General features: G+C 36.3%; 3 protein-coding genes across 4 annotated transcripts in view; 2 read left to right on the top strand and 1 right to left on the bottom strand.

The window, feature by feature from the left end:
- Nucleotides 1–250: 250 nt before the first annotated feature.
- LOC117340752 (transcription intermediary factor 1-alpha-like) lies at nt 251–1,120 on the top strand. The gene has a single exon (XM_033902514.1). The coding sequence runs from the start codon at nt 251–253 to the stop codon at nt 1,118–1,120; it is 870 nt and encodes a 289-aa protein (XP_033758405.1).
- A 3,303-nt stretch (nt 1,121–4,423) lies between these two features.
- LOC117341024 (transmembrane protein 218-like) lies at nt 4,424–9,937 on the top strand. Of its 2 annotated transcripts, none has more exons than XM_033902835.1 (3): nt 4,424–4,636; nt 7,961–8,063; nt 8,524–9,937. In XM_033902835.1, exons 1-3 carry the CDS (start codon nt 4,566–4,568, stop codon nt 8,662–8,664), a joined length of 315 nt encoding a protein of 104 aa, XP_033758726.1. In that variant the 5' UTR covers nt 4,424–4,565; the 3' UTR covers nt 8,665–9,937. The 2 variants fall into 2 exon arrangements, with proteins under 2 accessions (XP_033758726.1, XP_033758725.1); XM_033902834.1 differs by lacking the exon at nt 4,424–4,636 and adding an exon at nt 5,484–5,661.
- Nucleotides 9,938–13,364: 3,427 nt separating this feature from the next.
- The window catches only part of LOC117340148 (coiled-coil domain-containing protein 191-like), a 31,051-nt gene continuing 20,193 nt past the window's right edge, over nt 13,365–24,222 (bottom strand). The window contains exons 10-18 of the mRNA XM_033901915.1: nt 23,845–24,082; nt 23,026–23,594; nt 22,478–22,650; nt 21,065–21,147; nt 20,631–20,732; nt 17,770–17,948; nt 15,809–15,926; nt 14,981–15,135; nt 13,365–13,849 (exon numbers count right to left, since the gene is read on the bottom strand). Coding sequence (XP_033757806.1) covers nt 13,684–13,849; nt 14,981–15,135; nt 15,809–15,926; nt 17,770–17,948; nt 20,631–20,732; nt 21,065–21,147; nt 22,478–22,650; nt 23,026–23,594; nt 23,845–24,082 — 1,783 coding nt within the window. The 3' untranslated portion in view covers nt 13,365–13,683. The remainder of the gene's footprint in view (nt 13,850–14,980; nt 15,136–15,808; nt 15,927–17,769; nt 17,949–20,630; nt 20,733–21,064; nt 21,148–22,477; nt 22,651–23,025; nt 23,595–23,844; nt 24,083–24,222) is intronic.

Raw genomic sequence — 24,222 nt, forward strand, 5'->3', positions numbered from 1 at the left:
CTACAAATAGTGCATACAAATGTATTGACAAATTAAAGATTAGGGACATATACCCAAGGCGACATTACGACACCGACACCAGTTTCTATTTATTTTAAATCTATTTGATCCAGTTACATTGATACACCATTTATATAATACACGCCTGTAACTAAAAATAGAACATATGCTGTCCTATACCCTGGAAGCCTATCTCGAATTCTGAGAAGTATTGCCGCCATATTGACAAACAGCAGCTAACCTTGTCGACATGGCGGCCCAGACACCAGTTCCAGGGTGTCCCCGCCATAAAGGGATGGGGTTTGTTTACGTGTGTGAATCGTGTGAGGACGAGTTAATTTGTATGGACTGTGTAACAGACAGACACAAAGGTCATAAGATGGGTAAACTGACTGATTACGTGGCGGACCAGAAACGGGAAATACAACAGTATGTTGACAAGCTTTCAAAAACCGACATTCCTAAAATCAAGGAGGATATTCGTGAACAGGAGACGAGCGGTGGAGGATATCAGAAAGTTATCAGTGACATTAAACGTCAGGGGAAACAGCTGAAAGACAACATCGATAACGCCATTGAGTTGTTAGTGAAGATGTGTACCGAGCTAGAGAAACTGAATAGAAGTGTTTCTGAGAAAAACAAAACTGCACTAACACAACATCTTAGGGAGGACCTGGAGCCAAAACTGAACAGATGCCAGCAGGTACTGACATCCGGTGCAACCGTTGACGTCACTACATTAACGCGGGAAATCAGGAATACCTCAATTGACCCTCCCTCTCCTCATCGTTTGCAGACAGTGGAGTTCAAAACCGGGACCATCTCCACCGAACTTCTGGAACGCATGCTTGGTAAGGTACTCGTCGACGGAGAAGATCAGTCGTACAAACCGATTCCGACACCTGTGGTTCTGTCCGAGTTTACGACGTCGTTTCCTTATAGTGTATGTCATACATGTCTTACTGATGACGAGGCATGGTTATCGTACTGGGACGCTGAAAGTGTGTACCGGGTTGACTTAAAAGGCAATGTAAAGGAGACTATCGAGTGTAAGGTCAAAGTCCGTTCGATTTCCGTATCCCCGACCACGGGCAGGGTGTGGTTCTGTGTGTATAGATGACCGAAGTATCCGGGAAATCACGACGGGTGGTGACGTCGTTACACGCTTTAACGTTAACAACACACCACGTTATCTGTGTATCACTAGTGATGACAGGGTGGTGGTGGGGATGTTGGGAGGAATACAACTGTACACTACAGACGGCCGGGTAGTGTCAGCTGGAGCGGGCGGTCCATGTCGACAGGTGGCAGTAGGTCCTCATCACATGGTGTCTAGTTCTCTGACCGGGGATGTAGCTGCTGTTGATACTGATGGTGTAAGTTATGATGACTACATCGCTGGTAAGAAACCAGACAAACAGCCTCACGTCATCGTGATGGATAAACACCTGAACCTGAAGTTTCGCTGTAAAGACATTGGTACAATCAAATCAAACGGAAGCTCCAATCAATCATCAAAGTTTTGCCCGTACGATGTTTGTTTTGATGGAGCTGGTGATATCCTCGTAACGGAATATGTCACCAAGTCGGTACTACTGATTGACGGGAATACTGGACGCTGTATGAGGACTATTTATACATCCGATGGAAGTGCACCAATGTGTATCAGTCTACACGAGGACGGTACCCTCTGGGTCAAACACAGGGACAGAGGAACGAAAACATTCAAATATAAATAGACATAACACGTGTATCCCGTGTTGAACAATGCATCAATACTCCCCTACACAGAGTGACTTTCTAATAGTGTAGATATTATGATAAAGTGACATTCATCATAAGTCTGTAATTAATTATCTTGTACATATGTCTATGTTTGATTTGAATAATATCTTATACCTGAATTGATGATTTCTTTTAACTGTTGGTTTCACAATTGTATCAATGATAACTTACTGAATTGTTTATCAGTTTATAATATCTATTTTTTACACAATATTGAAAATTGTTAATTTACAGTCATCACAAAAGAAAATGAACAACGAAATTATCACATTGTCAACTTTAGAAATAGACTTGGGAAAACCCCTAACCAGTCGATAAAGACGGCTAGTTCTAGGACTGACACAATCAATTCTGTAAATTAACTGCCTTATTCTGAGAATCAAGTCCCTAAGGAAAATGGGGGTTTTTTGTTTTTATTTATTTTTGCCTTTTTTTTTTAGCTGTGGCTGAGTAAATAACTTTATTGATACTTATTTCATTGGCGAAATTAATTATCGATATAAATGAGATAATACAATACTGATTCCATCATTTTTTACCAAATATTATTATTTTCATCCATATGCTTGTATTCATATTTTCTGCACTGTACTGTTAACGCTGTTTACGAAAATAAACAATTGTCATTGTCATTATATACGAGAATAACGAGTAATTTGTCTGCAGATGTGAAATATATATATATTATATAAATACATACATCTATATATACTCTCCTACGAGGAAATTAGATTAACGTAGGAATACAGGTGAAAAGGCAGGAATTGTCAAGGTGCAAGTCCCCGTCCTATGTAAACATCCGGACTTTTAAGTACCCGTATGCTCGTACCTGTACAAATGTAACGGGGGAGGAGAAAATGTAGCGGCTAGACCGGAGTTCGAACCCGGGACCTCCGAACACTAGCCGGATAATCTACAAATTGAGCTACCTGATCACCGATGATCGACCCAGTCCAATCCCGCTACACACCTCCCTTCTTTTTTCCAAGTCCAAATTAACCAATTCCATAACATTATTTCTCAGGTAGCGAACAACTTTAATTTGATATGAATTTTACATCAATTGAACTTCAAATGAGGTATTGAGATGATTGAGGCATTATTAATTTAGTAGAATAATTAGTTCAGCAAGTCATTCTACCTCATTGGGGCAAGTGAGCTCATGACGAAATGCTGCGTCCGTCGTACGTCCGTAGTCATACCTGCCGGAGAGCAGTGTAGGCAGGGTGTGAATATTCGTTCTAGTTTTCACTTTAAACGACTTCTAATAAGAATAAATGACAACTTGGCTTGTCATAATGTTTGTGTACAGAGCCTTAGCATCAGAATTATAAACATTATCAATAACACTAAATAACGGTATTACTACAATACGTTACATAAACCTTAACAGTGAATCAAAGTGGATTACTAGACCCGAAGGAATTCTGGATACTGAGAATTAGCTGGCCACAGGGGCATGTCAAAATATTTCCTAATTATTCTGACGTTTTATCAACTATAAATCAGTAATAAGTCATATTGAAATTCGATAAAAAGTCAAAATTATTAACTATTGAGATTGACAATAAAAAGGGACAAATATGTTAAGATAAAATTTTCAAACGCCTTTAATTTTCTCAAATGTTTTTGCCAAAAATAAGTAAGGAACCGCGGATAAAAATTTCAAAATAAATTTCCATTTGTACCATTGCTGCTTGTAATTTTGAAACTGAGTGGATGTATGGTGTAAAATGATTTTGGAGATATTTTTGATCAATTTTTGAAAATTTGCTAACATTGTGTACGGTTATAATTAGATGTCTAAACAATTTAATTCGGTAAATAATTAAGTAGATGTAGAACCAGTACATCCGGGCGGTTTATTAAAATTAGCCGTCTTTCTTAACACCGCTGCTCTCGTACATCCGGAACTCCTCTGGTTTTTTTTTTTCAAAATAGTAGGAATAGCCAACCCGGGGATGATCCGAATGTATCCTCGTACCGACCATAATCCTCGTCAAACAACAGGATAAAACCATATTTACCTTTCATTCTCAAATGTAAAAAGTCTGGTTAGCTTGCACTGAGATATCAACATTAAACATATATGGTTTATTTATACACATTATACACTAAAGGTTATATATATATGCTTAGATAATTAAAACCCCACTAGATGGACTTTAATTTGAAAATATTTTAAAGCATTATCATTGTTATCCAGGACGCCTTGTGTGAATATTTTGGGTATTTTTCGACAAGTTGTAGGGTGAAATAATCCAGCAAATATTTGGTGAAATCTATACATAATTCGAAAACTGACATTTCATTCTGTGATCATCTTCCAGATGAAATGACAAATTGGTCACACAAAAAGTTACAGAAAACTGAACTGGATATGTTTATTCATTCCGGACTAATTGACAGATCCTTTTATGATTAATTATTCGTGTAATGATTGTGTCGGGATCGTGTGTAACACAAAGCGGAGGACATAAGTCGAAATATTCAGGGATGGAATACAAATATGACTAATTTGAGAGAGAGAAAAAAAGAAGAAAACAAGAGGAAGGTTTTTCGATAATGGTGGAGACCCGGCCGGGCGACTGTGTTATTCCTAAAGGAGAAATAACAGCATATCAATATATATATATATATACCCGAGATTCCAGGGTAAGTCTCGGGATTCTTAATTAGCCGAACACTGTCTGGGTCAGTTTAAGTACGGGCCAGTCGAGGTGAGGGACAGAGTGGCGCCCTTTTCCATTTATAACTACATACGCCAAGGAAAGGGCCGCATGGGGGTCGTATTCGACACCATCAGACACCGGATTAAGATCTGCGCGTGTAAAATGGATTCCAGAGTGAGGTTAGTCTTACTTACATTACTGTCAGTATATATGTGCGCGTGTTTCTATTTCCTATATTCTGTTGACGCAATGCTGTACACATTATACCTATTGTTATCTTTCTGTGGGAAACACACACAAGTTATAAGCAGTCATATAAATATATCACACATACATTTAAATAATATAATAATCAAAGATGTTATTTATATAAATTCCTTAAAATTTCAAAAATGACTGTACCTTTGAAATTATAAATTACGCTTTAAAATATTCTAAGCTCAATTGTAAATGACCGCCCCCAATTTAAATCGTTTCAAAACAAATACTATATAGACTTCGGTAAATGTGTACTTTTAGATAATGCTGATCCCATTTGAATATTTGCAAATGAAATATGTTTAAATCAAATATGTTAATAACTACATATATATAATATATGCACTCAATATTGCATTGTTATATGATATAGGAAACAACGTATTATCCGACTAAGTGTGATCTGACTAACTGTTTAATATTTTTTGCAATTTATGCTATTTTACTACTCTGAATTAAGTAAAAAAATCTCGGATCGATATCTTCCACATCTCTTGTATATTGACAAGATATATATCTCCTGCTAATTGTTAGCTATTATATTGTTCAGATTTTCTTTTGTTTTATATAAATCTAATTACACACATACCGCATAAATACAGCACAAAGATGAGTTTTGAAATAAGATACAGTACGTGATCTCTAGTGGAAAATACTGTATTAATAGCGACCTAACGCATGGTGTGTTGGTCGAACGCACCTGTCTACTTGGGTTTGTTACATACATGTTGATTGGCTCGAGTAAGAAGAAATTGTCCAATCAGACCAAGCTTCTGTTTCGGGAGTGGGATCAGCCATAGTTGTTGACATTGGAAGCGGGGATCTGAACTGAAGAAAAAATGGCCCTCGTCGCGGGGGTTGGGATAGGTGTGATGGTGCTTGGCATCGTCTGGGGCCTCGCCCTTTTTCTTTGTGTCGCATTGTCACGAGCTCAAGGACCTGCGTCGTAAGTTTGTGTTGGAAACATATATTATATGCACCTCCCCGCTCAGCATACGACAGGTTGGAACAAGACGATCACATCATTTTCAATAACCTAACTCAATAAATATGTCACGCCATCATTTATTGACCGAATCTCGCTGATTTGAAATAGTGACTCAAAGTTCATGTATATGCATTTGTTATAAAAAAGGGTGTCATCTTTTAGACATATCTGCACAAGAACTGGTCGTTTCAGTTATATTATCCAACATTGTGCTAAAATGACAATTCATATAACTGACATTGTTCGACCTTGACTGCAGCGTGTAGCAGGCCGGGTTTTAATTGTAAATACTATACTGTAGGCGTATTGCCTATTGCACACCTGACCCAGGTTCTGGCTTGGGCTTTCGGTAGTTCAAGAATAACGAAATTCACATAAACATTTCTCGAAAGTTTATTCTCCAGTAATATACTGAGTAAGTATAACAATATACAAGTCGCTGGGACAAACACGCACATACTACGGACAAACTTACATGGTGACGCATAACATGGGGCCAGCTCCCGGCTTTTCCCCGACAATGAATATATAATATAATACACAGACACGTACCTTACAGCCCCCACCCAGACAACACGTTGACGGCTACCGACGGACTCACGAAACACACGTGCACACGATACAAATACCCTACAACGGCCAATCAGTGGCGCCGAACCAACACACAAACTCAGATACACTCAACCAATAACACGACAACTAACACTCGACGGAAACATTCGCGTACATACAACATGGCGGACTACAGACTTCCCAGCGACCGTAAACAATAAAGGTATTTACATATACCTATACTACCATCCCAAGTAATAATCTTAAAGATATATTTATATCTAAATCATTTAAGTGATTTAGATATAAATATATCTGTAAGATTATTACTTTTTGGAAATGAAAATATGTCTTTGGATTTAAATTGTGTTGTATTTAACAAAGTACAAAATTTTATAAAATCCAGCGGAAGATTTTAACAATATTTAACATGTTTGAAAATTTTATTGACTTTGTTATATTATTTTGTGTGAGTGCCTAATGTTATGTAGGCCTATATCTCTTTCGTACTGCAGTTGATCAGTCTGTAATATCATCTGTTGTCTATGTAACTATTGTAAGGAAATGGCTTCATAAGTTGTAATAACTTGTGCCAAATCCTATTTGCAAATATGTGTAAATAAAATATGTTTAAAGTCACTACCATCCCATACTCACATCATACACATACACAGTAGATACAACAATCGAGTGACACTTGCATATTTCTCGCCTACACCTTACACCAGTCGACAGGCCTATCCACACACATACGCACATCTATACCAGACTTCCACAATACATAGTTGTATGGTCGCCTTCTAGCTTCCGGCTAGGGGGAATTTCCCTTTAGCTCAGTCGGTAGAGCAGCGGACCAGTAAGCCGAGGCTGCACATTGGGAGCATTTAGTTCAAATGACATAGGTGTGCATGAATTTACCCAAGTTCTATATTTAGACACATAGTGAAAGAACAGGGAAAAACCGATTCCTGTCGAGTGCCCCGACTGGAATCGAACCTGGGTCTCTTGTCGTGATAAGCCATGGCTCTACCTCCTGAGCTGAAGTCAGCTGAGTGACAGAAACCGTATCTAATGTAAACTATCTAATATGTACAAGCCACAGTGACCCGTTCCTTTTTCACTACTCCATGTTTTTCTTGAGATTTACCCAAATCTCAAACTGAGACTCTCAATAACACCACATTGGCATGTCTAGTTTTATATTTAAAAAAATAATCAGACATACCTACATGTTGACTATTTTTTTTTTAATTTATATAAAACTAGACATTTCTCTGACATGATAAGCCATAACTCTATCTGCTGAGCCAAAGAAGCATGCTCTGTCAGGCGAGTGACAGAGACCTTATTTAGCACTTTGTACAAGCCACACCAACCCTTTCCTTTTACATTCAAATCAATTGAGGTGAAAAAGTTTGTGACTTTTACAAAAAACAACAAAACAGACAACAGAATTATAACCTTTATAAAAATATACCATGTTGCTTTGGTTATAAGGCCATGTTAAAGACATGATTTAGTTTTTTGTGAAAGATATACAGTATAAAAGAACTTTGTGTTTCTATTTCAGATTATCCTGCATTTGAGTAACTTATTATTCCAAATAGTAACTTACTCAAATGCGGGACTATTGTGCCTGATTAATACTGTATATGATTAACTCAATGTGCAATCTCTAATTCATTCCTTTTTTTTGTTTCCACAGAAACCTTGGTGTAGTGACTGTTCTGTTGGCGTCTCTCCTCACACTTATTCTGGTTGTGCTACCAAGGGAATCACTTACAATATCAGAGGATGTGTCTGTTGTGGTAAGGTTTTTTTCCTGTGTCTGATCACAGGCATTTGTATGTAGTTATAAATGATTTAACTTTGCCTGTGATCTGATGTTTATATCTAATTAAGTCATATTGGTCACATTACCTTGTACTCATAATCAGAAATCATTTTTTTTGCGTTTCAAAAAACACAATGTAAAGACTTAAAAATAATGAAACAAACATTTACTACTTCTGATTCCGAAGTGGATCAATTTTTTTCTGTAGGTTTTTAATTATTCAGCCATTTTTGTATTTCTCCACTACAAGATCATATGTACATTATGTCAAATGTCAAATATCAGAAATAATCTACATAATATGTAACATATTATGCAGATTATTTCTGATATTTGACATTTGATAATTTTTATCTGTTAATTATCCATTTTTACAGGTTAACAGCAATTCTATTATTTTCTATTTTAATATAACCCATTATTTTTTTTAACAGGTTTATGACTATTCCATTATTTACCGTTCATTATTAATTGCCGGATGTGGCCTCTTCCTGTTGATTGGATTAGTGGCTTACCTTACAACCCATGTCATGGAACCACACTACGCCAAATCACTCCGTCGGCTACGCACATAGAGGTCAAGGTCATCACAAGGTCAAGGTCAAAGTGATGAAGGTGCTTAGAAACAGAAATGACATTTCAAGTCACGAAGTGCAAACCAATAAGTTTATATGGTTCTGAAATAAGTATTAATGATGAAATGTCATGATTGTGAACTGGATTTTGTTCATGAATGGAAAGATGTGCCACAACTTAGAAAACTTCCAAAAGAATGGAAAGTTCACATTATTCACTTGAATATGCATCAAGGTCATAGACTGTGGACCACAACTTAGAGTAGCATTGGAGAGTTTTGCAAGTGTCCTTTCAGGCCGGTAGAGCATTTTGTAATTTCAGAAATCATATTGTAGTTTTTTCTGAAGTCTTGAAAGAGTAAAAAAAAATCCTGAAGATGAAACTCATTTAGGAGAATCGAAAATTTACTCTTAGGGCCTTGTACTAGAAAGGGTTTAGTGTAAGCCTTGAACTGCAGCGAGGTAAAACACCATTCAGCATTGACCATTGGTCAATGGTCAGTAAAACTGCAACCAATTCTTCAATTCTCTATCATTTATAGTAGTGGTTGGAATAGATGACACATCATTTATTGCACAGGAACTAGACATGAATTTCAAACCCATAGTTCAAATATGTATTGTGCATCCTTGATACATGTGGTACATATACTCAGACCTTGTCTGAAATATTCGCCAAGTCCCTGTGATTTATTGTGATTTTTCTGTAAGACATTGAATTCATTATGGTGGATCACCTAAAAGTTATTGATACACCTCACCAGGTATTATATGGGTTAAACTGACACTTTCCGTGCAGATAAATATTGGCATCATGAAGACATTTTAATTGAAGTGTACATTCAATAAGACTTAACCACATTGAAATAACAAAATGTAGCTGGTATAACACAGGGACTTGGCACTCGCCCATAGTGAGAATATATCAAGGGAAGCAACTCCAGAAAAAAAAACAGGACACCTTTTTGAAATCACACTTTTGTTATACATCAATGTTAAGATAAATGTTTACTCTTTCCAATGAGTGTTCCAATCATTGAGTAAGAGGTGACATAGTAATTTTGAAAAAAGGGTAGCTTCTGTTAGGTAGACAATTTGCCTTTCAACCTGAATGTGAGCCTGGGTGGGATGAACTCAAACAGTCATTGGGACTTTGTCTCACAACAGGCTGGGGATTTCGGCCAAATATGGTACATGGCTTCTTGGTATAATATATATTCAAACTGCAGTGCTTCACATTTTTATTAATTATGTATCTCCTTAAATAATTTATTTTTCTTTATCTTCCCTCGAGTTATACAAGATTACTGTTAGTAAATCTCAGCAGAATGCTTTGAAGTAAACTTGTATCTCAGAGTAACTGTATGGCTGTCAAGTATGTGTGTATGATTATTGTATGATTGGTTTGTTAGTACCAATACTGTACGAGTATTGTATGAAAAAGTATGTACCAATACTGTATGAGTATTGTATGAAAAAGTATGTACCAATACTGTACGAGTATTGTATGAAAAAGTATGTACCAATACTGTACGAGTATTGTATGAAAAAGTATGAATGCATGACATGGTGAATGTGTTTTAATACTTTTATATTTGAAATATTTATTTAAAAAAAAAATATATGAAAATAAAACTACAGTCAAACTTCGATGTTTCGAAGTTCAAGGGACTAACAGAAAAACTTCGATACAGCGGGACTTCGAATTATTCATAGTTGACAATAGATCGATGTTTTCTTGATAATGACCATATCTGTTAACGTTACATGTCCTCAGTGTCTTCGTGTTGATCGTCGCCTGTCAGGCTCACATCGAAAAGTTTACTTAATTTATACCTCAAACACAACAAAATAAAAATTCTTTTCATTAATTATACTTAAGCATTTTATTAATTAAACAAAATATGTATCGGTTACAAAACACTTATATCGCGTTTAACACATAAAACAAAAGAAGTACAATGCACACTTACGTAAGTCGTTAGGCTTTTCTGCTAAAGACACGTGCGTTTACGTTATGTGCATATAAAATACGGATTGCCGATCGGTTGGAGAATGCATTATTGAATAACAAATAATCGATTTACTTGGATATTTACGTATAAGTTTGAAACGTGACACTTTGAATATGAGTGAAGCCATCGCTAATTGTTTGTGTTTAAAATTGGTCCGGTTGTTTTACAGTTCCGTAAAATTTACTCACCGAACGCTGATTTCAATGGCGGCGGAGATTATCAGAGACGACTACCGAAATGTTTTACCGGAGTGATTAAATGTCATGGCTTCTAAATACACTTTTTATCTATCAATTTGGTCTGATTATTAATAAACCCCATGACCGGGAGTGACAACACACGCTATTGTTATCCCTATTGTCAGTCAGGACATTTGGGGGAGAGGTGTGAAATCTTGCCGCAGGGGTCACGACGAACACCTGTCCAGTGGTCAGTACAGGTAAATTTTTTGTTCGAATCATGAGATGTCAATTACTTATAATATCATAGCTAACGGGTCATGAAAAAAGTTCGATACATCGAAAACTTCGATTTATAAAAATTCGAATCATACATAGTTTCGTTAGTAGTGTTATATAGTGAGAAAATTCGGGACCAAGCAAAAAGTTCGATACAGCGAGAAATTCGAATCAACGAAGTTCGAATCATCGAGGTTTGACTGTATAAGAAAACTCCAGTGTTTGTGGTTATGTGATGAAGATTAGACTTTTGAGGAATAAAATGGCAGACAGTCCCCACTGTCTCTCCTTTAAGAAAGAAATCCTTAAACATGCAAAGAATAAACAAACATTTTTTTATTATGTGAGGAGTGTTCAAAATTTCAAGTCAGTTATTTTCAAGTTCTAAGTCCAAATCAAACTCAGTAGGATTTCTTGCCCAAATAATTGATCAAGTTGGCCGTATTCCAAATATAAACCTGTTTGTCAAACAACACATTAAACTGTTGTCTGTACTCCACAATAAACAGGTATGTTCTTTGAAAGTCAACAGAACATAAATATCTTAAATATTATATAGTATGTCCTAACTTCTAGCACATTCCTGGTGTAGTGCACTGGCGTAAAACAACCAAATAGAGGAGCCCACTTATTTGCATATTGCTTATTTGAATAACCCGCTTATTTGCATAAAATTCTCAGGTCCCGATTTTCTTCTTCTTTATCTTTGTATTTTAATCCCGTGTATTTGCATCGACTAAAACACGGACTCCCGCTTATATGCATATAAAAATTCCCAAAAATCTGCTCTTTTGACTTCTTGAAATATCATAAATAAGTCGGAGACTTCAACATTGAAGACTGTTCATTTCTCGGTGACATTGGCAAGTTTTCATTAAAATATCCCATCCTGATGGAAGTTTCAGGTGGATCAAGGGAGAGAACTTTGTCCCAAAATTCAAAAATGCATCAAACATTTTTCAGTTTACAAGATGTACAATTACATTACACTCTATGAATTATCCCTTCAAAAATTATGTTTCTCTGTGAAAGTATGCTTTCAATTTAACAAAATTTCTAAAAATACATAATATATTGCAAAAAATGTTGCGTTTTGAGGATTTGTAGATCGCCAAAAACTGTATGGAGTATGTACTGATTGATTATTTTCATATGAAGTAAACAAACATAAAATAAACAATATTTAAATGGTTTTTACTGAATTTCAAAACATTTTCTGCAAAGTGTGTTACAAACTTATGGATGGTAGTGTATTTATCAATGGAAAAAAATAATACAGTGTTCAGCAGTAATTTTGAAAATCACTAGAATGATAACAAGTGCAATCAATTGCGCAAGCTCACCGGCGGCAGCAATCACACTATGCATTCATTTTTTATGTATGTATGTGACATACAATTTCAAAACGACATGCTTATACATACATAAAAAATGAATAAGCATGTCGTTTTGAAATTGTATGTCACATAATATCGCTCCTAGACCTCAAATGGATATAAACCAAATAAGAAGGGTGTGGATACAAGCTTTCTGCATGATTTTGCCATAACATCACTAATAGACCTCTAATGAATGTATAAACCAAATTAGAAGGACATGAGTTGTATACTTTTTGACTTTTAATACAAGCTTTCCAAAAACTTACCCCAAAAACTTTAAAGTTTTGGGGTGGGACGCCGACACGGACGCCGGGGTGACAGCATTAGCTCTCAGTTACTCGTAACCGGTGAGCTAAAAATAGGTAGACAGACAAAAGACGAACACCGATTCATACGATATTGAGATACTAGGCCAGGAGACTAGACTGCTACAGCACTGAGTCCAAGGCTGTATTTAGAAATCTATATTTTCATCAGAGAGCTGGACTATTTTCAGTATTGATCGGGTGTTCAGAATGTGATCAAAGAAAATAATCTGATAAAGTGAGAAAAATGAAAATGAAATTTTTCACTAGAAACTGTTTCTTTAATTTAAACCAAACTAAAATAAAACTTCCTACAGCATCCAATCAGAACACTTGGAATACTCAGCTTTTACACTCTCAAAATTCTGAAATTTTCTAAAATTAATTCTGAGAGTATCAATTACAATTAGAATGTTTTTCTTACAAAGTACTATAATTTTGGTGAAAATTCTGCTTCTGAGAGGAATTTGTCACACCTGTAGTGTAAAAATCTACTCAGACTCGTTTGGTTTATAAAAAAGCAAATATAACAGAACACAGGAAATGCTTTGATAAATTATTTATAAAACTGATCTGTGTAAAATGTCTAATAGATAAGAGGACAAAAAGCACAAATGGTCGCTCATCATGTTCTACAACCTACAGTCTCCAACTGGCATTAGCGGATAAGTGAACTTAATGTCCATTGTCTACTCTATAACACTACAGTCCAGTAAACTTCTGGGTCACCACCGAGAGAAATCAGCTGATTTTGTTTCAACCACAGCCTTTGTGACGCGTAATGTTTTCCGTATAAATAAATGATTTCAGTGTTGAACTTTTCAAAAAAGGAATCCGAGTCTGTTGCATATTTTGTTTGAAGTCAGGAGAAATCTGTTGAACTTTTCCTAAATTCTGCGGCCTCGTAATCGGGAATCAATGCCGCCACCCTCACCCTCATCCCGGCCCGCCTTTTCTCGCGTTCCATCTCTTTCTTGCGTGTTAAAGGATAATCCTTAATTGTTTGGAATGTCTTCTTCAACAGTGACCTGATAAACAAAATCCAAATAAATCACTTTTAAATCACAACTTGTCTTTACCAATATCATTTTACAGAGTAATTATACACAGTAAAACGGACAGTATTAATACAGTTTAAAATCACAACTTGTCTTTACCAATATCAATTTACAGAGTAATTATACACAGTAAAACGGACTGTATAATACAGTTTAAAATCACAACTTGTCTTTCCCAATATCAATTTACAGAGTAATTACACAGTAAAACGGACTGTATTAATACAGTTTTATATCACAACTTGTCTTAAACAATAATAATTTACAGAGTAATTACATGGTAAAACGGAATGTATTTAATAAATACATTTTTATATCACAACTTGTATTTACCAATATCAATTAACAGAGTAATTACACAGTAAATCACTTTTATATCACAACTTGTCTTTACAAATATCAATTTACAGAGTAATTACACGGTAAAACGGACTGTATTAATACAGTTTTAAATCATAACTTGTCTTTACAAATATCAATTTACAGAGTAATTACACGGTAAAACGGACTGTATTAATACAGTTTTAATAGCATTGTTAATTCTGTTAGTATTGATGTCAAAAAAATATGTCTGAATACTTTGTTTGGATTGGATTAGATATGATTTTGTCGGAAACATTGTGGGTATACCTTCATATAACGTAAGTCTTCTGAAGACGTTTATTTATTTAAGATTAATTGATGCTCAAAGAGTTGGATAAATAGGCATTATATTTATATTCAAGTGAACCATATTTTACAACAAAGCTCAAATTTATCAGAAAACAGTGAAAACTGTCAAGATTAATTTCCCTATAAATAAGATAAACAAATTTTGCCAAGAAAGCTATTTTTCCATATGATTAATACATTTATTCTTAAATGTCTAAGAGTGCGATCAAATTTGGTTATATATTTACACAAGACAGCTAGTGTAGGTTTTTATTTACAACGCAGATCAAATTGATTAGAAAAGTTACCACGGAAACCTTAAAATTTATTTCCCTCTGAAATAGATAAATATGGCCAAAAATGTTATTTGTTATAAATAAGATAATTTATTGTTAAAATAACATATGTTAATTACAATGTCACTCCCTATACATGATGTATATCTATTACCTTGTGTAGTGGTCACTAGCCAGTTGGTTATAAACCACAGCCTTTTCCTTCTCCGTCTTTGAGTACTCGTGCCAGACAAGGAACACCTTACATTTCGTGTTACGTTCGTAAATCCGCCGAGCACGCCCCTCCATAATAGTTGTGTGATGTTTAAACTGCCAAAAAATAAAAGGTGCTTTGAGTGTTTGGACAAGGCAACATATATCTGTACATATCGGATCAGCAAACAACTTTCACAGACTTAAGTCCACCTATCCTCTTCCCAAGAAAAAACAATATGGGGTGTGCTTATATTATAAGGCAGGTGCATTTTATCTGGATTGATTAAGTAGCCTAGGAGTAATTTCATTGATTAAATTTCATTTTATTAACTGTTGGACCTTAAACATTAACTCCCAGGAAACAAGATATCAGAGACAACATAGCTTGCTAATTGGGTTGAAATTTAGGTTCATATTTTAAAAGTAGGTCAAAGGTCACAGTAAAGGTCAGCCGGTCTGCAGATGAACTAGTACCAAGAGAAATGTCTTGAGACAATTCAGAACATGCATGTCAAATATGAAAGCCATATCTCGTACGATATATACTGTGACCCAATTTTTTTTTTAAGCTCAAAAGTCACAGTCAAGGTCAGCAGGTCAATAAATATAGTTCCACACAGGTCAAATACCTAAACTGTATCCTTATCAGTATTGACATTACATTGTTTTATAAAAACGTCAACCTAGCTGTGTACGGATGCTGACACCGCCAACAACAGAGTTACATAGTTATATAATTATAGCTCCTTACGAGCTAAAGATGATATTGGTATATCATGTATCTTACGTTTCTCCAATTAGAGAAGAAGTGACGGACGAGGAAGTATTTATACATCTGGTCTGCGGTTGCTTCCTTCTGACAAACAATGTCCTTAACATTGGAATGCCAGTTCTGCAAAGCTTGTCTGAAACACACCCAACAACATTGCTATAAGAAACACAATATTCATGTAACCATTTAATCTACATAATACAGTATAACTCCTTTATAATGCCACCCGTTATAGCGCCAAACTCACTTATCGCCACACATTTAGAAAAAACCGATTTCTCTCCACATTAATACACCCGTTATAGCGCCAAACTCACTTATCGCCACACATTTAGAAAAAACAGATTTCTCTCCACGTTAATACACCCGTTTTAGCGCCAAACGTGCTTATCGCCATCCGCCACACATTTTTCAAAACAAATGTTCAATTTCCCCTTACCGCACCCCAGATAGGTCCGCCAGGTAATTTCACTCGGCTAAAAATAGAATTGTGTTTACAGCCGATCAGCAGTTAAAATCATGTGTTATCGAGTGAGACGTTGTTCACACCCTGCACACTCATTTACCTTTAAATGTAATCACTGTGGTCAGTCTATTGTCCATGCATTTCATAACTCATTTTTACCATGGCTTCTCTCAAGAGAAAACGTACTGCGTTGGATATTGACAAAAAATCTCAAATAATCAAATATGCCGAGTCTCATCCAACGGCTACGAAACAAAGTATTTCCAATCATTTTTCCACCATATGGGATATTACCGTGAAACGACGAATTGTCGGTGATATTTTGAATGATAAAGCCAAAATATTGAATTATGAAAGTGATTTAGGATCGCCAGCTCGTAAGCGTCATCGTTCTGCTCATCATGTTGATTTGGAATCGGCACTGTATGTGTGGTTTACTAACGCCCGAGCACAAAACATTCCAATATCGGACGATATTTTAAAAACAAAAGCACAGAAATTTGTAGATGAACTTGGAATTCAAAATTTCCATTATTCTAAAGGGTGGCTAACCGGTTCAAAACACGACATAAAATTTCATCTCAGGTTATTTCAGGAGAAAGTGCCGGTATCCCAACAAGGATGTGTTTAATATTGACGAAACGGGTCTATTTTACCGATTACTTCCAGACAGATCTCTAACGACATCTGATTGTACGAAAGGCATTAAAAAAATAAAAGATCGTATTACTGTGGCACTATGTTGTAACTCTGATGGAAGTGAAAAAATAAAACCGATGGTGATCGGGAAATCGAACAACCCGCGGTGTTTTAAAAATTTTAATGTGAACTTGTATGTAAACTACACATCCAACAAAAAAGCCTGGATGACATCGGCCCTCTTTCACGATTGGTTGGTGAATTTCAACAAATCTATGAAGCGTCAACGTAGAAATGTGCTGTTGATAATGGATAATGCCCCAAGCCACATTATTCCCAAACATTCTAATGTGAAAATCCACTTTTTACCCCCAACGACTACCAGCCATTTACAGCCCCTGGACTCCGGTATAATCCAGAGTTTTAAAAAACATTATCGGAAACAACAATTGACACACCTTGTCGACTGCATAGACAGAAAGGAAGCACCAGTTTATATTTAAAATGTCAAATTATATGATAATAAAAACATATTTTGTATATATTTTGCGAATTTTTAACATCATTTCTACAATATAAAAGGTACATGTTGATCCAACACTGCCTTCTTAAAACATGTCGGGCTATCTCATTATTGGATCAAATTCGTTATTTCGCCAAACTCGATATAACGCCAAAATCTCCCAGAACAAAAGGTGGCATTATAACGGGGGTTTACTGTATATGTTATGATGTTAATATAATAAAATCATCACATGTGGCAAATTGCTACCTAAATAACAGATAACAATTTAGTAACCCGGTAATCACACTGCTTGGAATATATATCTTTAATTTGATGACTAACTTGTGATTAGCTTGTGACCTTCACCTTTTTAAGTTATTGTTGTAATGGCGAACAGCCTTGACCTCATTTCTCCGTGCCATCTCTATAAGCTTCTGAAACGGTCCTAAACAGCGGAACTTAACCGTAGCACGTAAGTAATGGGCGTCTGCTTTTTTTGCGAGTTCTTTCATATGTTGCTCTTTTTGTTGTTTCTGGATTTCTTTCTGTAAAACAAAACAAGAGGCCCATGAGGCTGGTTAGCTCACTCATTCTTTCTTTAAAATATTGAAATCCCAAACATAGTACACTGTAAAAAATAAAACCTTATTGAGTTTTATTTTCCTGACAATTATACCACCAACAGTGGCACAGCATGGATGTAAATTTTCTTTCTAAAGTTTCCTCTGAACAGGGATTTGATTTAGATTAATAATTTAATTTGTATCCTTATATAAAAAAGGATTGTGTCTAAAGATAATGATGTCAGCATGAATGTTTCCATTTCTTGATGTCCATCAACTGTAGATAAATATGTTTATAATGACTGCATCTCATCATTTGATGACCAGGGTATCGTTTCACAAAGTTTCGTAACTTACGAAATTTGCGTAAGTCACATTTACGAATTACTAAGTGTTTCACAAAAACTTCGTAACTTACGAACGTTCGCAAGTTACGCAAAAACCTTGCGTAACTTTACGCCATATCAACCCTGTCGTAACTTACGAAAACCACTTAAAATCATGCGCAGCCATGCCCTTTTGAACAGAAAAAGATGTCGTACTCAATCACAAATTAGCATAAGAGAACGATTATGCCTTGTGAGCGATTGTTTCGAGGTGAAACCGGGTTTTGAATGTCGAGGAGGGATGCCGGCAAAATAATCATTGTCATCAAACTAATTGTACGTATATTCATAGACTGTCTCAATACTTAGTCTATTTTAAGAACATTAGGTGTATTGATGGACATTGAGCAAAATCTCTGAAAATTGCGTTGTTACTGTTTTTTTACTGCATGATAAACAATATTGAATTGGAATTTTATAAAAAAAGATCTTCAATCAATAATACGGTTGTTTTGATGGAACAAAATAAAGTTCCTAGTCTGTGTACGTGACTCGGGCATAGGACCGGCGTACAATTTTCACCTCAAAAGTGTCGTCCTCTTTTACCTCCAAGTTAGAGAGCGGTATATTTTACCGGGAGAACGTACGATTTTGACGTATGATACGAAAAAAGTTACGAACACCTTTGTGAAACGCACTTAAGAAATTCGTAAGTTTTGCGTAACTTTTTCGTAAATATTTACGAACGTTCGTAAGTTACGAAGCTTTGTGAAATGATACCCAGAAACTTAAGTGTCCATGAGTGAGACAAATCTTGATTGTTAGAACGAACATATTCATTTCTTCTTGCACAGTAAAATATTTGGCATGAAGGAATTTAAACTGGGTATTTAAACTGATTATACAAAAGATGTAGGAAGTTCCTAGGATCTCAACTGTTACCGCCAGGGAACATATTTCTCCACACATGAGACTTTCAATCTTCCCTCATTTTTCTCTAGACACTTGACCTCTCAACTCATGGGAATCTAGATTTCTAGACATATGACCTCTGACCTCCAGGGATTCTAGTTTTCTAGACACTTTACCTCCAGGGTCTACTTCTTTACACTGAATTCTGAACTCCTGAAAACCTAGTCCCTACACATCTGACCTCTGACCTCCAGGGAATCAAGTTTTCTTAACACTTTACCTCCAGGGTCTAGTTCTTTACACTGAATTCTGAACTCCTGAAAACCTAGTCCCTACACATCTGACCTCTGAGCTCCAGGGAGTCTAGTTCTCTAAATATCTTACTATATGTCTCATCTGACCTATGACCTCCAGGGAATCTAGATCTCACCTGACATCTGACCTCTAGGGAATCTAGCTGTCTCTCCTGGACTCTTAGATCTCTCACCTAACCTCTGACCTCAATTTCAATTTCAACATGGATGGAAAGTCAATAGGATTAGACATCAGGTAAAGCCTATCTAAGTCTTCTACAACCGCTGACCTCCAGGGAGTCTAGTTCTTCCCTCTGACCTCAAGGGAGTCTAGTTCCTTCCCTTGACCTCTGACCTCCAGAAAGTCTAGTTCTTCCCCCTGACCTATGACCTCCAGGGAGTCTAGTTCTTTCCCCTGACCTCTGACCTCCAGGGAATCTAGTTCTTTCCCTTGACCTCTGACCTCCAGGGATTCTAGTTCTTCCCCCTGACCTCCAGGGAGTCTAGTTCCTTCCCCTGACCTCCAGGGAGTCTAGTTCCTTTCCCTGACCTCTGACCTCCAGGGAGTCTAGTTCCTTCCCCTGACCTCTGACCTCCAGGGAGTCTAGTTCCTTCCCCTGAACTCTGACCTTCAGAGAGTCTAGTTCTTTCCCCTGACCTCTGACCTCCAGGGAATCTAGTTCTTTCCCTTGACCTCTGACCTCCAGGGATTCTAGTTCTTCCCCCTGACCTCCAGGGAGTCTAGTTCCTTCCCCTGACCTCTGACCTCCAGGGAATCTAGTTCCTTCCCCTGACCTCTGACCTTCAGGGAGTCTAGTTCCTTCCCCTGACTTCTGACCTCCAGGGAATCTAGTTCTTTCCCTTGACCTCTGACCTCCAGGGATTCTAGTTCTTTCCCTTGACCTCTGACCTCCAGGGAGTCTAGTTCTTTCCCTTGACCTCTGACCTCCAGGGAATCAAGTTCCTTCCCCTGACCTCTGACCTCCAGGGAGTCTAGTTCCTTCCCCTGACTTCTGACCTCCAGGGAGTCTAGTTCTTTCCCCTGACCTCTGACCTCCAGGGAATCTAGTTCCTTCTCCGGACCTCTGACCTCCAGGGAATCTAGTTATCTAGATACCTTATTTCTCTCTTACCTCTTTTTCTAGTCGTTTTTTCTCCCGATGTGCAGCAACACGTGCCCTCTTCTCCTCTGCATCCCGTTGTAATAACAATTCTTCCTCAGCTTTGAGGCGTTTCTGTCAAAAATCACCAAGAAACTATTGTGATATCATAATGGATATGTCAAAGATATGTCAATGTGGCTTAGCAATGTGGAACTATTTACATTAGTGATAATTTACAAAAAAATACAGTAAAAATGCACTATCTATTTGAATAACTGATACTTTCGGCACTTCTGTCCCAACTTACCAGCAAAAAAGTCTTAAAGTTGATTTTTTTGTTACAATGTGATAGGGGTATTAAAAAATGTCTTTTGTACAGGTTACATTTATTTACATGTCAAACTTCAAAACACCATTTTAACAAATTATAAACATTATTAACACCAGTGTTGTCAAAATCCTACCAGATTTTCCTCTTCAGCTTGTCGTCTTTTTTCTTCTCTTTCTGCTTTGAGATGTGCTCGTTCTGCAGCTCGTGATTCCATATCTATTTGTATCAAGAATTTCTGATAATTTAACATGACAACTTCAATTACAAATTTACCTAGGATAGATACTTCCTGTTAACTAGAATAAGTCAGGTTATAAGATAATTAATTGATATAATGTATTAAATCATAGTGTTAGTTTAAACTTTCTTTTATTCAAATATCTAGGTACATTACATTGCATACAATACAAAACTAAAGGAAAATAGAAACAAGTGTCAAATACACTTATAAATCTATCACCTATAAATAAATAAGAAATTGAAAAATGGACAGCATAATTAAGTCGACAATGCATTTAACAGTGAAAACTACACAATTGGGACAGTTTAAACAGGATGACAGAGAAAAATTAAATATAATGGAGGAGATAAAATTAAGGTGGAAGAGAGGAAGGAAAGGAGTAAAGAGGGGTATTTTGGGGTTTTGTTTTACCTTGTACTGATTAATGACATATTATTCAATACTGTATACCTGGTAATTTTCGCCCCCGTTTAATTTTCGCCATTTTCGCCCTTTGATGATAGGGCGAATTTAAGATGACGGCGAAAATTTAAAGCTCAATTGCAGGATTTACAAGTTATCGTACATAGGCTTCTTGTAGTCGGATTCAAAACATACCCGCATACTTTCCAAGTGTATTATATCCTATTCAATTACAGGCAACACGTGTTATATATTTACACTAAGTTTATAAAATAGGTAATTGTTTTATTCCAATCGATGCATGTGAAATAAAATCTATATCTTATTTAGGCCTAGTTAATTTGCGATATCACGTGGAGTTAAATCGAGAATATTGGCTAAGACAGCGTACTAGGTTTAGTATATTTGATTTTAAACAAAAGCTATAAATACTAAGTAACTTTTAAAATCCAATGATGTTTTAAAAGTATGCACATAAATAGGTCTCTGTCATTGTGAAGACTGATTTTATGAGTTCATCGTCGCTTGTGGCTTCAATCGATGACAAATGAACAAAAGAAAACACTGGTCAAGTAGATTTCTAATTAGTCAAGGAAGAGAGGAAGGAAAGGAGTAAAGAGGGATATTTTAGGGTTTTGTTTTAACTTGTACTGATTAAAGACATATTATTCAATAGTTGAAAATCTGTTAGTTTTCAAAATATAGTTCTGTACTGCTTCAAAGACAACCTAAATCATAGTGTTGTATAATATACAGTAAATATCAGTATTAAACAGTAACAGTAAACATTTTAAACATGTACACAATAATAATTATATAATTATAAATCGACAGAAACAGTTGGGAACATGGCATAATATGCATAAAACAGGAAAAAAACAGGAAAAACTCCAATTCACTCACTTTTTAAAACTGTCAAGTACTTAGAGTTGTGTTTATTGGTGGCAGTACTACCAGCTGATGTGACCTCTGACCTTGCCGTGACCTGATTTGATCTTGCTGTGACCTCTGACCTTGGTGTGACATCAGATTGTTCTGTGACTTCAGATCTTTCTGTTATAGGCTCAAAAGTATTTCTGAAGGGAAAAAGGAAATAGAGAAACCAGAGAATCAAGATTTAATTACATGTTAATCATATGCATCATGATTATAATTAATAATTTGAAGTTTGATATACCACTATATATCACAGCAACACAGTCAGCTCAAAGTGGTTCACAAATTACTATCCGTAGTTATTGCACTTTTACCAGCCAAAGTTTTTTACCCTGGGGAGCAAACAGCCAGACCTACTGTCATTTCAAGTTACACACAACATTTCTTGCACTGCCCTATCACATACTCATTTACAGCTGAATTGACTGGAACACAACGGAAAAAAAGTATCTTGTCCAAGAATACAACACAAAAAGAGATTCCCTATAAATGGTATTTAACATATTAATTAATACCTGTCGATAGTTCCAGCTCTGTTGTCCCGATTTCTGTCGCTGCTGTCGCCGTTGTTTAATCCATCATTACGTTGTTTACTTGGCTGTGTCTTTGCTGTCGTTTGACTGTCGTTGGGACCTGGTGGTGACTTTACAGACGTTATCCTATCCGCCAGTTGTCGTTGAGTACTCCCCTGTTGTTCTAACATCTGTTGTTTCTGGTTAAACTGTAGTTCCTGGATGAGTTGCTGTTGCTCCTTGAGTTGTCGTTGTTGTTCCTCCAGAATGCGTTGCTGTGCGTTGTGACGATTCTCAAAGCTATTTGGCATATACTTCCTGTTCATCCACGGCTGTGTTCCGAACCGATTCCGGATTTTCTGGTCAGAGTGATGTTTTCCTTGTGTATCTCCGCCTCCGAGTCCAGCGATCTCATCTGTGGTCAGCTGAAGATGTCGCTTGGTAATCTGCCATGCTTCAGTAGGAATTCTGTTCCGCTCCAGTGGTTTTCTTGCAGAATTGGACTCCACTATTGTTGAGACATCACTTCTTGAGGTCAAAGGTCGTCGCTGATTGTTCTCAAACAAGGCATCCTTAAATAAACAAAATGTTGTTACAGAATCATTTTACAGTCAGTAACTCCCAAATTACTCAAAATATATCATTAGATTGTGCATGCCTGTAACAACAATTGATAAAATTGCTTGTATGTGGCAGTTTCGTGACAATTATATATTTGTCCAAAAACAGTCCACATAGTGGTACCGCTTCTGTGCCGCCAAAGTGTGTGTTTGATAAAAACTATTTAATACCAAATATCAGTCCTAATTCTGTTTTACTCACTACTTCAACATTCGTTGCCTTGACAACCCTGTTTTGTTCTGACCGATCAGTGTCATTTCCCTCTGTAAGTTTCCCCTTGGCAGCTGCTTCCAGTAAAGCAGCCATTTTGTTGCGTGTTTTCTCTTGAGCTTGTTCCATTTCTTTCCGTTCCTGTTCCATTTTAATCCATAGTTGCCAGGCAACAAAATATTTCCTTAGTAACCATAGCCTGTAATGTGTCTCAGCAGTGTGTGTTTTTCTATAGAAAACAGAAAATTCTACAGAATATACATTTAATATGAAATAATTATAATCATTCTTACTGTTACAATTCTTTATCAGTTGTAAGGAAGTCAGAATATTTCAAAATCTTCCATTTTTCACATTTCTCATATTTCA

This window comes from Pecten maximus, chromosome 13 (genome assembly GCF_902652985.1).
Source record: "Pecten maximus chromosome 13, xPecMax1.1, whole genome shotgun sequence".
Classification (NCBI taxonomy): Eukaryota; Metazoa; Mollusca; class Bivalvia; order Pectinida; family Pectinidae; genus Pecten; species Pecten maximus.

Bases quoted from the DNA above. Each gene is read 5' to 3' on its own strand.
- LOC117340752 (XM_033902514.1), top strand. From the start codon at position 251: ATGGCGGCCCAGACACCAGTTCCAGGGTGTCCCCGCCATAAAGGGATG.
- LOC117341024 (XM_033902834.1), top strand. From the start codon at position 5,555: ATGGCCCTCGTCGCGGGGGTTGGGATAGGTGTGATGGTGCTTGGCATC. The intron at 5,662-7,960 runs GTAAGTTTGTGT...TTGTTTCCACAG, and splicing joins CGAGCTCAAGGACCTGCGTC to AAACCTTGGTGTAGTGACTG. The intron at 8,064-8,523 runs GTAAGGTTTTTT...TTTTTTTAACAG, and splicing joins CAGAGGATGTGTCTGTTGTG to GTTTATGACTATTCCATTAT.